General features: G+C 33.5%; 1 protein-coding gene across 2 annotated transcripts; it reads right to left on the reverse strand.

Moving 5' to 3' along the window:
* Positions 1 to 4,815: 4,815 nt before the first annotated feature.
* On the reverse strand, positions 4,816 to 15,196 carry LOC127836262 (uncharacterized). Of its 2 annotated transcripts, XM_052362753.1 has the most exons (18): positions 15,167 to 15,196; positions 14,228 to 15,031; positions 13,755 to 14,078; positions 13,221 to 13,288; positions 12,680 to 13,093; positions 12,364 to 12,524; positions 12,053 to 12,269; positions 11,397 to 11,534; positions 10,963 to 11,160; positions 10,611 to 10,764; positions 10,299 to 10,434; positions 8,947 to 9,155; positions 8,325 to 8,422; positions 8,007 to 8,183; positions 7,753 to 7,807; positions 6,106 to 6,314; positions 5,756 to 5,840; positions 4,816 to 5,080 (listed from the first exon to the last, which is right to left on the reverse strand). In XM_052362753.1, exons 2-18 carry the CDS (start codon positions 14,307 to 14,309, stop codon positions 4,851 to 4,853), a joined length of 2,955 nt encoding a protein of 984 aa, XP_052218713.1. In that variant the 5' UTR covers positions 14,310 to 15,031; positions 15,167 to 15,196; the 3' UTR covers positions 4,816 to 4,850. The 2 variants fall into 2 exon arrangements, with proteins under 2 accessions (XP_052218713.1, XP_052218714.1); XM_052362754.1 differs by lacking the exon at positions 5,756 to 5,840 and having other exon boundaries at positions 4,951 to 5,080.
* Between the last annotated feature and the right edge of the window lie 263 nt (positions 15,197 to 15,459).

A 15,459-nucleotide genomic window follows, 5' to 3' on the forward strand; every position in this document is an offset into this window, starting at 1 on the left:
TTGTTTAAGATAAGTTCACCTTATCATTATATAATGATGTTATTGACTCTCCAATTGACATTCACATGAAGCACGAAGCCCACGATTTCCTTTTTTTTTTGTTTCACTTACTAAGCATACGACTACATGCCTACAGTTGTAAATCCCTGGCACCGTTTGCTTAAAATGTTTTCATATGTACTTTGTACACATACTTATATTATGATATGTATTCTTTGAGTAAATCAAACTCACCTCAGATTGGTAACTAAACGCGTTGTTTGCTTTTGCTCGAATACGAAAAAGTACTCCAAATGTGGTATCCAGTATTGTCATCTAAACTTACAAAATACTGCATCTACTAGTATAATGCTAATATATATTGGTAATTTACACTCTTGGACTCTAAGTTTTCGGTGTTTAAGTAAAGTAAAACTCTCTCTATAGTGTTATCATTATTGATCCAATATGTTTGCACTGTATGTGGAATGTCTCATAAATATTGATGTATACTGCAACGCATAAGTCTATGCTTGAATAGACTAATGCAATGGTGCATCTTTACATTTTCGCATTAATGTACCCAACACAAATTTTTCTATAACGATAATGTTGCATAACATATCCTCATCTGCTCGTGGGTCCTTTTTCTTCCTTATCTTTCTCATATCTTATATTCCTATCGTATGCAGTTCGGTAGCTTCCAGCGTTATCGAATCTTTACATCAGCCATGATTCAATATGTACACATGGTCAAATCCAACAAACCTGTCATGTCAGCGTTTATGTCCCATGTCGTATTTCTTGGAGCATTATGTAAAATTTATGTTGTACACTAAAAAGGGCCAGAAAACGCTTTCATGAGTGTTTATAGATCATCAGCTATTTCTCCACTACTGCTACCCTTATTACCGGTATATGCATGTCACTTATGGCTTAATGTTGCCAGCCTCTTTTCTTTACAAATTAATGTTTACACATCAATGAATATATCACTTAGTGTAGAACACCCATGTAAACGCGCTTTGTTAGGGAAAACAATATAGATACTGATATTCTTCTGCTCACAAAGCTTTTCAAATGCTTCTTCTTTTTGTAGCAAAATTTTGGTCCTCTATTCCTTTAACGCTCAGATGATTTTCATCCTCATCCAAAGCCAACTTTGTCCGACCTATCTCTCAACACAGATTCAAAAAGTTCATCATCCTTACTCAACGCCTCAGAAACAAACCACTTAAGACTTATGCATGACAATATCCAAAGCCTGCTGCACAAACGAGATATTATTTACACAGGTCTACTTGATTTCGATATAATTGGCTTCACTGACACATGGTTAGATAAGTATATCCCAACTTCTGATCTACTGTTCAACGCCTTCCACCAGCCAATCCGCAAGGATCGACCCGACTCACATGGTGGTGCTGCAATATAAGTCAATGAAAATATTTCTTTTAAACGCAAACATTATCTTGAATTACATAATGTTGAATGTTTATGGATTGAAGTCTTTCTGTCAACCAATAAGTAAATTCTGTTTAGCGTTTTTATAGACCACCCAGTGCGGACATAATATACACGAATGCCATCGAAGATTCTATAGGTTTAGTCAGAGAAACACGTATAAACGATATTATTATTACAGGTGATTCTAATATGAATGCTCTATCAGAAACAATATCCCGTAACATAAACGAATTATGTCTCCAAAATGCTCTACCTCAACTTATCTATGAACCAACATATTATACTGAACAAACATCTTCCGCAATTGACTTAATCTTTGTAAGTAAAAAGAATAATGTATTACTCTCTGGAAAAGGAGAACCCTTCTCATTTCAAATGGTTCGGTACCACTGCCCAGTTTTTGTTAAATTAAAATTTACAAAACCGAAAGGCAAAACGTTTTTTCGACATATCTGGCGTTACGACATTGAGGATTATACACAATTACGACAATTAATGACAAATACTAATTGGAATCTTATCTGTTATTATGCAAGCATGTTTGACATCGTCATATTTATATAACCTTAAAAATGTTATGTTGTAATTTGTTTGATTCTCTGTCCTGGCCATCTCTCGTTTATATATATTTTATTCGCCTAAATGAGAATGCCCGATTGCCAATAAACTATGAATTAATGAATTAAATTGTTAAACTCATGGTAGAAACGTATAATTTATGTGGATTATATTTATACATATATTAAAGTATTACTATTATAGTTAATTGAACACATTTACACCCAAATCCTAGTAAGTATTTTTGTTTAAACTTCTGTCAACCAATATTTCGTACACAGTGTACACTTAAAAGCGGCTTCCTATCAACCACCTTGCTTGATATATTGTTACATGTTTACTTTATTATACGAAAATGCTTATTGTATAGAAATAAATGTTGGCAAGAAAGGGGAAGCAACACGATAGAAAAGAGAAAAAGGAAATCAGAGTGATTTTAATTTGCGTAAATTTTATTTTTGAAATCATATTAAACGCATACAAAATATCTCATTATCTCAATAAGTACATGTATCTAGTTGGGCATACACAATACTGAACACTTAAGTTTGTGTAAGGATAAACAATAATTAATTTTGCCGACTAAGGCCGATAGAACCTGCGAATTAAAGATTTATAATTGTTAGCTCTTAAAAACTTGAAAATGTATATGTTTGGTGATATGATTCCAATTTTCAAAATCACTACGTTTTTAATTGACAACATTTGGAAAATAACTTTGTCCCTTCATAATAACAAAGATATTGTATTGAATACTCATCTCTGTTTATTTTGCCGTTACTTGTGGATGTTGTTAAGTGCTACTTTTGTTTTAAATTTAAGAACAAAAGAATTACGCCAATATAATTATAATTTTAGAAAAAAAAGTGTCTACAAATGGGAAACATAATAAAAAATAAAATCAATCTAAATGTATGTATACATTTTTTTAACAATCACCTGTTATCCAAAATGTATTCCCGATGCATAATATACTCACAATTTATGTATGTTTTTGTCTGATCCACACTTAAAAAAGTATATTATGTATATAAGGGATGCAAAAGGTCAACCGGTTACCCTACAGAAACTACTATTTAACCGGTTACACTTTTGGAAAAAGTAAACCTGAAATAATTATAATGCTTTTTTCATAGAATACTTCGTACGATTTTACGTTTTGCGTGCGACATACTGCCAACTTGCACTGGTGCTTAGTTCGAACAAAATGCCGCACCATCGACATTTATAAATAACATGTCACCAAACGGAGTAATTAAACAATAAATCAGTACATGCACCTTATTGGTTGCAAGCAGGGGACAAGTCTTGATAATTTGCGATATTTTTGAGTTTCTCGTGAACATGTAATTAGCGAACTGCATGGAGTGGGGGCTGTAAGCGATTACGTAATTGACACATATAAACAACTCGCGATACACATCACTTGGGACCATGGTCGGCTGTTTTTTTATGTTTGTGTTACCCAAGATCCAATATCCAATATCCAACACAGATTGGTCGCAAAAATAAAGTGTATATAAGAAACATGTTTATCAAGAGTGGCATTCGTAGTTACAAACTTGTCGAGTACACGTCGTATAGCATAAATTAATATAACTAGTAGTAATTTAAGTCACCAAAGATGCCAACACTACCGTCTGAGACAAATTTGATTTTAGAAAGAACTTATTGAACTCATTTAATTCATTAATATGAAATAAAATGTTAATTTAAAAATAAAATAATTAAATTTAGTATGTGCGCAAATGCTCAAGTCATTGCGCGGTACAGTGCGTTAACAAAAAAGCGCGTGATTTGTCAACCCGATGGCGACCCGTTGACATGGTGGTGTGAAAATAAACAACCATTCCCAACAATTGCGCACTTTGCCCGGGCAGCTTTTGTCCGTGTCATGGGCATCCTTGCAAACGGAGCGAGTTTTCTCGAGGACAGGTCGTCTTTTAACAAATGATCGCAACCGCATGGACACAAGCTATTGGAAAAAGTCAGTTTGTTGACCAAATTGTGTGTTTGCTGATTTGTTTGAACTGTGAAATTGTGTTGCACTCGTTTAACAATTATTTAAATAATATATATATATTTAGTTAATTACAGTTAAAAAAACAGAATCAACAAAGAAACTATTGTTATTATATTATTGTGAGCGATACGACGCAAACTTAATACAAGCGGCCAAACACAGATTAATTTTTTAAGATACAAAGGGCCATAACTCCGTTATTAACATATAGTATACAATGCCATTAGGCGTGCATCATCCTCTTATCCGTTTATATACTCATACCAAGTTTCAATTAAATCCGACAAAGCACTTCAAAGATATGGCTCTGGACACAAAAGTGCCGGACGGACGGACGGACGGAAAGACGGACGGACGGAAAGACGGACGGACGGAAAAACGGACGGAGACGGACGGACGGATGGACAACGCCAAAACAATATCCCTCCGCCTATGGCGGGGGATTATTAATGGCTTGTGAATATGAAGATTGTGGAGTTCTTATAACTTTTAACTTATATGCTTTTACGCAGGAAGAATAAAAACAAAATAAAGCACACATTTAAATGTAAATGTAAAAAGTATTAAAATAACATGTTATCGTACAGCGTTATTAAGAAACAGATATGATATCAACGCAAGCGATCTAAAATTACTTTCGTTTCTATAGAGTACATTAACGAGCGGTTTGACGCATACTTTAAAAAATTAACAACTTAAGGTTTTTAGGTAAACCGTTTAATAACCGGTTACGGCAATCGGTTAGCCACTTAATGTTTTTCGTAACCGCTTGCATCCCTAAGATATATGCACGCCTAAATAACGTATTAACCAAAGCCACAATTTATTTCAAACAAAGTGTTTGGAGCTTTTCCAAAGCATCGTTCCCAAGATTAATCGCATCGTCCGATTCCCTCCACTCCATTAGTATCTGTACGATTTGATCGCTGCTCTCGTATTCAGATTGTATCTTCTGCAACACCCCCGTTTCAATGTTAAGAACAGACGAAAGCTGGTCGGGAGACATCGTAACATAGGATGCAATATCAGCAAGTGCGTTGTCTGTCATAGTCTCTAGAAAATGAGAAAAAATGATGCAATTTAAACCTATACATAGTATTACATATTGTTATGTACAATTTCGATATCCGGTCATTTCAACGCATAAAGTAGCTACGTACCGGTAGATTTATATCTGTTTTGCAAACGTTCAATAAGATACCCAAAAAGGACATTATGTACGGCTTTTAAATTAATAATAAATTAATTGAACATTTTTTTAATATTTAGATTTTTATAAATACGAGGGGTGTTCCAGATGTTCGTGGATTTTCGCTATAACTTATTAGTTTGCTGGTAAAAGTCAATGAAATTTTCATATTATACAAACCAATTATAACGGACTTTATATATAAGCTAAAATTGCATGAATTCCATAAAGAGCGTTTGAAACGCGTTGCCATAGAGACCTCAGTAACGACATGCGGCGCACGCGTGTATTTTATTATAAGTATGAGCGTTACGCGTTTTTAAATTTGGTTTAAATGTCGTTGATAAACAGAATTTACGGCAAATTTCACGAAACATTCTTAACATGCTATTTGTTTGTCCATTTATGTTACCAAATGAAAGTTATAGCGAAAATCCACTAACTTCTTGAACACCCATCGTCTATTCACGAATATTTGCCAACATCACTTTTTTGTTGGACAAAAGACTTACTGGCACGCATCTAAACATTTACATTACCTCTTTGGTACCGAACGTAGTTCTTGCAATTTTCATAAATGCCAGTATGATGATGGTAGTGCAACTCTTCTAGAATAATTTGAACCTGTTTGCAAATATATATCACGTTAGTATTCAACACACATTTACTGATCATTGCATGACTTTTTATTAAAAAGTCGTTAACCACGACTCAATATTCACTGATACCTCGACAAAAAGGTATCAATTTGTCACCGATTGATAAATAGAAGTAAAAAGACAATTAGGAGTGACACATGCATGCGTATAATCAACACATATATATATATATATATGTTAAGTAAGAACAACAATATTAATCACATAGCATACTAGCTTTGAGTGAATACCTTGTCCTCTTGTTTCGTTGTTTGTTTTATCCAGTCATGGAGTACATTTTTGCACAATATTATCTGATCCACTTCCGGTACCCGTCTCCTCGCAACGCGGATCAAGGACTTCAGCTGTGTTTTATCGATGAAACAACTAACAATGTCCTGCCAGTTTTCAGGTTGTTTCTCGCAGATACATTTCGACAGATACCCAGAAAGGCATGTCACTGAAGGAAAACAAAAAGTGTCCATTATTTGATAATACGTTATTGTATTACTACTTCAAGTATCAAGTAAATAAACACATTCACATTAAGTTCGGAGATGTTCGAAGCAGATATTCATGCAAACAAATCTCATGGAGATTAAGCATGTGATTATTTCAGCCTTTCCAAACTTATAGTCACAATTCCAACAAGAAATGAATGGGATTATTATGATTGCTTAAGAAATAACGAATGGAAGTCCTGTGAAAACACTTCGTATATCGACCTTAACAATATGCGAGTGATTTAGTATCACCATTGTAAAAAACAAGTTCACTGTTGCTGCTATAATTTTTTGCTGACTTTTCATTTATACGTGAATATTCCAAATATTGTTTTATACAAATTGACATGGCAAAGTGAATTCATAATGATACAGATTAAAAAATGTAAGTTATTGTCAGTTATTCCAAGAAACGTGTGGTGTCGTGATTTATTTAGTTATGATAGTTTTTCAGAACAAAACATTAAATTGTCACTGCATGATGCACGATGATTTCAAAGCGTATTATATAGCATTATATTATCTCGTTAAAAATGTGCGATATGATGGCCGCAGCTGACAAGCCGCCCACCCACCCAGCGCTTGATATATTGTTTTCAATATTTGTTTCGAACCAATGTGTTCATCGAGACCTCTATTTTTGTACACAATTGCTGATGGTATGTCGATATCTATCGGCGGTTGACATAAGACGGGAACGTAAGAAATCTGATATTGTATTATTAGTTCAGGATCATTAACGGGGCAGTCTGCCACTTTTTCAAAAATTAGCATTTAAAAAAAAACAACAACAACGGAAACGAGGTTCTATAATACATATCGGCTCTGTCCTTTGTTTTGTTTAAGTTAAAGTATCAACGGCTCTATTGGTTAACCAGCGTCTGAGAAACAGATGATAAATATTTAAACTGGAAACCTTTCGGAGCGATTCGTCGCTATTTGGCAAAACTCGGTATGAAGTGGTATACAAATGTATACTTAAACCTATACACAAAATAGCAGATACAAAATGTCCATGTACGTCCAACAATTGTTCATACAATGCAAACAAGTTAAAGTGACGTAAATCTTATAGGAAAAGTATTTCGATTAATGTTCTTCTGAAAGACATTATAAGAGTGTAACATCTCACGCTCATTCAATATGAATTCATTACAACCGAAAAATAATAGAAAAAAATATAACGCATGGGCTGAATTTTTTTACTTCATTTTATTTTCTGTATTTAAAAGTGTGTCAGGAGAAAATCATCTTTATTGTTATTATTGCGCAGTGCGTCGTATGTGTTTACTGATTTACATTTTCTAAAACTTATAAAATCATATTGTAGCATAAGGTTCCTTGCATGAAACCTTAAAACAAAAAGCATTTATATAAAAATTAATATATGCTTACAGTAATAAGGAAATCGAATTTTGTGAACCTCCCTCGGACCTCTTGGTGTCTCAATCTGAGATAAAAATAGTTGGGTAAAGCAAACGGTATATACAAATTATTGTATTTCGGACTTTCAAATATATATAAGGACTGAAAGCCATGAATTCACACGCGCTTGTAAAATATGATTATCGCAAAAAAAATGTGAAAGAAAATTGTATACGTTATCTTGTATTTTTGTTTAGTTTTCTTGTCTAATTTATTTGTGTTACCTTTGGTAGATTAATTGTGAAGTCGATAGTCTCATTTGGAAATACATTGCCGTTGTCGATAGTCAACTGAAGGAGTCCTTTGTACTCTGGAAGCTCTCGTTGCAGGTAAATGTCTTTTACACGAAGTTTGACTTCGTCGTTGATTTCATTCATATACTTATAGAAAGTATACCGTATCTATATAAATACATTGTCCACAATTAAATTTTTCTATAAAATGTATTTACCAACACAACGATCTTATGTTTCCGGATAAGTAATTTATCTATATACTTTATTGTATACTCTTAAAACATTTAAGAAAACAAACAGACTCACCGCCGTATTGTCGGCATTTGAAAGCTCAATATTTCCTCGACTGGATAAATACACACGTTGTCCTTCTTTTAAATGCAGGAGCCTACTTGGATCAGGTCCTTCAAGTTATTAATTCAATGCAAATAATACATCAATATGGCCGAAGTAGAGGAATAACAGCAATATGTTTCTGTACGTTATTAATGCATTTAACATTGATACTGTATTATGCGACATAGAGATATATCATTAGATATATTCTTACTAATAATACTCATAATGATTATTGGTACGCCCGACAAATTACATTCATCCTAACAAGTCAATAAAACCTATTGTAACAGATGTCTTTCGTTCCAAACATTTGCAGGTTTAGTAGATCATATTTCTTTAACGATAACAGCGAATCGGTAAGATATATTTAAATATGCTTATATGATAAGGAATCAGCAGTACATACAAATATTAATAATGACTTTCACTTTGTATGAATTTTATCTTTTCAATAGTATTGGGTTGCCATATGCATTTTCCATATGTCTACATTGTATTTGTTTAACTTGCTATAAAAACCATTGTTTTAAGCAAAACAGACATTGAATTAAATTGAATCACCTAAATACATTTATTTATTGTTCCTCACCAAGAGTAAACCCATCATCGCTCAGTCGATCAAGTTTTCGCTTCAATTCCTGTGGCTGAACGACTTCTATCTTCGCATTTTGTGGATTCGCTTCATGCTGCTTCAGAAGAACGTGAACAGGTGTGCTGATAATTTGGGTGTGATAGGATTGAGCTAACTTAAGTGCGTTTTCCTTCGGACACGTAGATGGGAGTTCAATCTCGACAATTCTGTAATGTTTGTATTGAGCAAAAAATATAATTGAAATAGATAAATATTTTATCCATTTTGTATGGCATTGCTTGCCGTTGTGTTTATGATTTAAGCTTAACTTTCTGAGTTAATTGGTTTACTCACCATAACACAAGCATACGGTTGCAAAGAATGGGCGTATGATAGCTATATAAGGTTCGTAAATAAAAAATATGTTGACTACATAATCATTTTGTTATTTTTATATGCAACACAAGCAACATGTTGAAGCGGTTTATACCAGGATGGGATTGTTAGGCTGGTCGTTCATTTGGCTTTCGCGTTTCGTTTCCTGAGCATAATTCTCAGATATAAACATGATACTTCGTATGTTAACATATTTATTAAACAACTTTTTTTGAAATGACCTACTCACTATCACTTGATATATTAAATATATGTGAAAAGCGGTTATCCCATTTTGATCATTTTATGTATAAAGTAGTGTTGCGATATAGCAGTTGCAGATTAGTAAAATACTGTTTCTCATGAAAACAGTTTGTGGACTCTTATTATTTTTAAAGAAGTGTTTCGATATAAAAGTTGTAAATTAGAAAAATACTGCTTCTCATGAAAAAGTTTCTGGATTTTGATTGTAAATTTTATTAATATGTAATATGTAATTTACCAGCGATGATGTAAACTGCCCACATGCATTCACCAATCAAATCGTTAATGTCAGACTAAACTGTTCAGGTGGCTAAATGTCACAGTTTTTGTATTAAGTACCACATACGAATAAACGTCGGCTAACATGCAATTACTTGTGTTCATTCTGGAGTCTGTGTTTCGTTGCTCTAGACATAGTTAGTTAAACAAATGCATATTTGGTATTTCAGTTGTACCTCTGCCAATGAACGTTTATTAAAGTTGATAACGAGACGAAATAAACTCCAGATAATAAATTAATAGGCATGATTTATTAAGTATGGACGAGTTATACCCCTTCGATCGATATGACTGGCAATTTACACAAATGGTGTTTTTAAATCAAGATTAACACATTTTAATAGCATGCCTGTTTATAGAAATAATTGATTTATGTATGATTCGGATGAAATATTTGATTTCAAACCTATTTTAGCAATACAAAATAGCATGTTATTGCGGTATATACGCACGTATATCTTTCTCTGTTTGCTGGTAGTTTAACTGAAACGACCATGTTGCTGGCGTCCTTGTATTCGCGTTCAGCAGGAGCCCACACTCTTCCACGTGACATGATAAGATGGTGACGAGTGCTTCGTTGTCGGACCCCTATACGAACAGTATAAAATGACAAACTTAAAAATAGTGTAGTGTCTAAATTTTAAAACCTGTCACCTTTCGGTAACATGCAATGACATATGTCAATACCGGTGTTTAATATGTGAATGATAATAAGTTATTCAACCAAATCAAACTATATTTATTAAACAGTGGCTTATACAGACCACTTCCAGTTGCTGGCCTGGCAATATCAACTTCAAGGTCTTTTACCGGGGCCTTGTCACAGATAATAGTTATCATTGGTCCCACAGAAATAACCTCCGAAAGTAGGTCAGAACCTACTATACTGTCATCAGGATCCATTGATTTATTTACCACCTAAACAATAAAACAAATATTAGGTTCCTTTGTTTACAACACCTTAAAACATGCTCAGTAAATAGATCAAATTTATTAAACAAGTAGAGTAGGAAAATAATTAGAATTAAATAATGCGGATACTACCTTATTTAAATACTCCACCATGAAATGTGTAACATTGAATATATAAACAGTTTGCCAAACCGTATAACTTACCGATAGTCGAACGTTCGTTCTTATTGGAAATGCATCTCTCGGTGTATAGAGTCTCACATTTTTGTCAGACGTGGAAGCGACGGTAAGACCAGCTTTATCAATTATCACCTTCTGACTCTTTTGTCTTGATACAACAAATAACTTCATTGTATCAAAGTTGTTTGCTTCAACTCCAATAAGATTTGTGGAGTCATAATCCTTCAATAGGCACACAAATAAGTTAAAAATTTTAATTAAACAAATATCCTTTACCTAGAAAATGCATTCGAACCTATTTTATTTTAAATCTGGATGTTTCGTTTAGATGCATGTAATGGCTTTAGGAATTTACTTATTTGACTTAACCTTATTTTGTTGCTGTTTCAATTTAATTATTGTTAGTATACCATTTTCAAACTGAGGTATAATAAAATTCCATGATCATTGTAATATACCTCATTATTCTCTATCTGTTGTGTTGGTCTCACAAATTCAGATGTGTACCAATCAGATCCATTAATGGTATATTTAATGACGAGTTCCTCTGATGTGCTAGAGATTGGATAATGTGGCAAATAAACTCTCGAAGGACACTGTAATACATACACGAATCAGAAGCTATGAACACGCAATGTGTTGACTTGTTTGTCCACATTTTGTAGTATTAAGGTACAGTTCTAAATTAAGCATACCATAAACACATGTTGATATCTAAATCTGTATGTGCATGTCAATTTAGTTCGTTGAATTATTGATAAATGTACGTCAAATGCATAGCAATATTTTTGATCTTGTAAAAAGCAGTTAGCAACTTACAGTCACTGTTAACAACACATTTTATGCGAAGCTATATACTTAAAGAGCTATGTACTTTTACGCTACAAATGTTTACTTTCATGTCGAACTCATAATGAAGCATACGCTTTTCTGAATTTATGTTTAAAGCGCTAACCAAGCTGAAGCATGATTTTGTACAGGCACAGGCACTACAAAACAATGTATTAATTAAATGTAAACGATCTTGTTTTTTAAACCAAGGATTTGTATGTGCATTACACAACATGATTAAATAAATATCAACTATATAATGACAAACGCATACATAAATTACCTCAGTCGATATTGAATGCGAAGTAGTGTGAACGTTTATTATTGAACTTGCAGGCCTTTCATCTTCCTCAAGTATTTCTATTATGTCATCGAGCTCGTCTGACGCTGTACATTGTATACTATCTTGTGCAATACTGTCTGAAGGGGACGCTATCATACAACATAGACCATCGTGAAACGGTCTTTTTCCGGAAACTTCACCACACGAACGCTCGTATCTAAATTTCATATATATTCACGCTTAATGCAACAATAAGTCTACATTTTATAAGAAGTTTTATCCTTGTGTTTTCAATGAGATTTGCAACTTACATAAATGGTTTCCAGTTGTTTGGGTCTAAACGCCTTGCTCTGTCGTCCTCCTCTTTTCTTCTCCTTTCTCGTTCCTCCTCTTCCCTTAGTCTACGTTGTCTGTCCTCTTCAAGTTTCTTTTTTCTCTGTTCCTCTAAAAGAAGACGTTCTTCCTCAGCTTTCTAATAAAAACATATAAAAAAGACAAATTTTATCGAAATGTTAATGCTACGAATGATTAAGTCTTTATAATAATAATAATATTAGCATGCAATAGGAAACGATTATTTACATTTATTTGAGATGAACCTTAATAACGTATATTTAACTGTTTTACCCGTTTCCGTTCCAGCTCTACTTCTTGTCTTTTTCTTTCTTCTTCTAGGCGCAATCGTTCTTCCTCGTCTTTCTTTCTGGCTTCCTCGTCCAAGCGCTTCTGTTCCTCTAGTTGTTTGAGTCTTTCTTCTTCTTTACGTCTTCGTTCTTCTTCTTCACGCTTCATTCTTTCCTCTTCTTCTTTTCGTATTCGTATTTCTGCTTCACGTTTCTTTCTTTCCTCTTCAGCAATGCGTCTTTGTTCTTCTTCTTCACGTTTCTTTTTTACCTCTTCTTCTTTTCGTCTTCGTTCTTCTTCTTCGCGTTTCTTTTTTGCCTCTTTTTCTTTTCGTTGCTGCTCTTCCTCTTTTCTTCGCCGTTCTTCTTCTGCACGTTTTTTTCTTTCTTCTTCTTCCCTTCTTCTTCTCTCCTCTTCCTGTGAGAAAAAGTATGCATACATTTGAATTGGAAATAAAAGAGATATCAATGTTAAAATAAAACTATTGCTACTTAAGAAACACATTACTCGTATTTAGCAAACAATTCGTCTTTTTTTATTTTACCTGTCGCTTGTGTTCTTCCTCTTCATAATAACCCCTTTCCTTCGCATTTTTCCAACTATCGAGACACCCTGTAACAATTTTTGATTAATACGTTTGTACTTAATTCATTTTGCTTTTCTAGTATTAAACGTTTAAATGATCATATCATACATAACAATCACAAGTATCGAATAGGACTAACGCAATTATTCATCGAGTTTGTCAACGGTTGAAATTATTTATATAAAGTTTTATTAAAACCAATTACAATATTTTCCAAAAACCATTTAAAGTATCAAAATCAATGAGGGTCTCAATTTGACATCATACCAACTGATGATGTCTGTAATATATAATCCACAATCTTAGTAGGTACCAAGTGTTATTCGATTGCATTCTTCACGTTTTTCACACAAACCAAATTATTTAACATAAATGTCATAATTTGAGATCATAAATATAATATGCGAGCGGTTCTTTGAAAAAGTATGTCGGGTGCTCGACATGAGGCATTTAAGCTCATCAAGTTTCGATGCACCGATCTTTATGACAAACCTTTTAAGTCGTCAATGTCGTTTTTTGTAAGAATTCCGACGTTCTTTATTGTGCCCATTGTAACTTCGGTCTGAGCTATAAATTCGTTTAGACGTTGACGATCATTGTCCATGCTTCGAGCAACTTCTTGCAAAGCACGAACTTTTTTCAGTTTCTCCTCGTTCTGATCGCGTTCTGATTGTTCAACATTGCGTTTTGGCGCGTTTATAGCGTTCACCGGAAAAGCAGGACCTGTTTGCAACTGCGCCTGCCCAGTAGCTCTATTGAGCCCTGTTTTTACTGATTTTCTGAGATCATCAGGAATTTTAAATGAAGGGTGTTGTACTACAAAAGGTGTAATGAAAAAACAGATGTTATTTAAGTAAAAGATTCTTCCATTCTTCCATTCAGTGAAAGACATCGTATTGTTTCATAACAATTACTATTGCAAAACGAACAAATGAGTTTTAACATGACATGTTATATTTACGTACATTTAATCGCTTCAATGGTATCTGCAATTGCTTTCTGAATCATCTGAGTCGGTATATTTATGGTACTCTTGAGTTCGTTCATCTTTTGGGAGATTGATTCTGCGTACTGATGTACGTTAACAAGGACATTTGCTGCTTCATTTAAGATCTAAAACAGTTTCTAAGTTCCATAAGTGAAAGAAGTATATCAAATCAATAACAACGGCAACAATATCAACAACGCTATATTTGTAAATGAAGTAATTCACAATGTGTAAGTTCAATACTGATAACAACAAAACTGTTTGACATTAAATTATTATTGTCAAATAATAATCCATTGACGTTAAGTTCTTGATATGAATTAAATTTAAACAAAATACAGATTTGACATACGCTATTTTTGTTTAATGTAAATGGAAATCCATTACAATCGCAAGGAACAAAACAAAAATCAACACCAAACAAAAACACAAGTAAGTACATTTAACAAAACAGCGGTTCAGATTCTGAATCGAATAGTGTTATTTTCATTCACAAAATGCCCGATGTCAACCGAGAATTCAAGAGCATTTCAGAATCCATAAGGACGCTTTCTCCATGTATAATATACCAATGCATTATCATGGCGATCATTGTTATATTTAAAAACAAAAGATAAGATATTTTTTGTTGAAAAACGTTTACTTTCCTGCTTTTGTTGCTTGATATATGATTCCATCTGATTGCGTTCGTCAGGTGGCGATGGAAGGTTTCTTATTTTCCCGATTTCATGCTGTAATTCCTGAAGAGCTGCAATATCCGCCATTGTGCTGGTCACAAGACCTGTAAATAATTACTATCATTACCACAGCTATCGATATTCAATGTCATTTATTTAATATACGCGTGTTATCAAAGTATATCGCACACATTATGTCAACTCTATGTCAATTAGTTATTCAAACAGATTAATAAAACCATGATGGTTTACAGATAGCAACGTTTTTATATAATTCCTGATAAAATGTGTATGCAAGTATCGTAGGATACCTTGTTGCTTTGAAATTCTTAGAATAACTAACTACTAAACACACACACACACACGTCGATGTCGAACAAACATGCACATCATAAAGTCTGGTTTCCAATAAAGCCGGCAAATACATACTCAATGTTATATTCAAAGCGCGTCAAATAGATCTATTCACATTCTTGATGATATGGCAGTAAACATAATAGTTATTAATACCTTCGTAGCTGGGCTGATTGAT

Source organism: Dreissena polymorpha, chromosome 6 (genome assembly GCF_020536995.1).
Source record: "Dreissena polymorpha isolate Duluth1 chromosome 6, UMN_Dpol_1.0, whole genome shotgun sequence".
NCBI lineage: Eukaryota > Metazoa > Mollusca > Bivalvia > Myida > Dreissenidae > Dreissena > Dreissena polymorpha.

Bases quoted from the DNA above. Each gene is read 5' to 3' on its own strand.
- LOC127836262 (XM_052362753.1), bottom strand. From the start codon at position 14,309: ATGAACGAACTCAAGAGTACCATAAATATACCGACTCAGATGATTCAG. The intron at 13,094-13,220 runs GTAAAATAAAAA...TTTTTCTCACAG, and splicing joins AGGAAGAACACAAGCGACAG to GAAGAGGAGAGAAGAAGAAG. The intron at 7,808-8,006 runs GTAACACAAATA...TTTTTATCTCAG, and splicing joins TCACAATTAATCTACCAAAG to ATTGAGACACCAAGAGGTCC.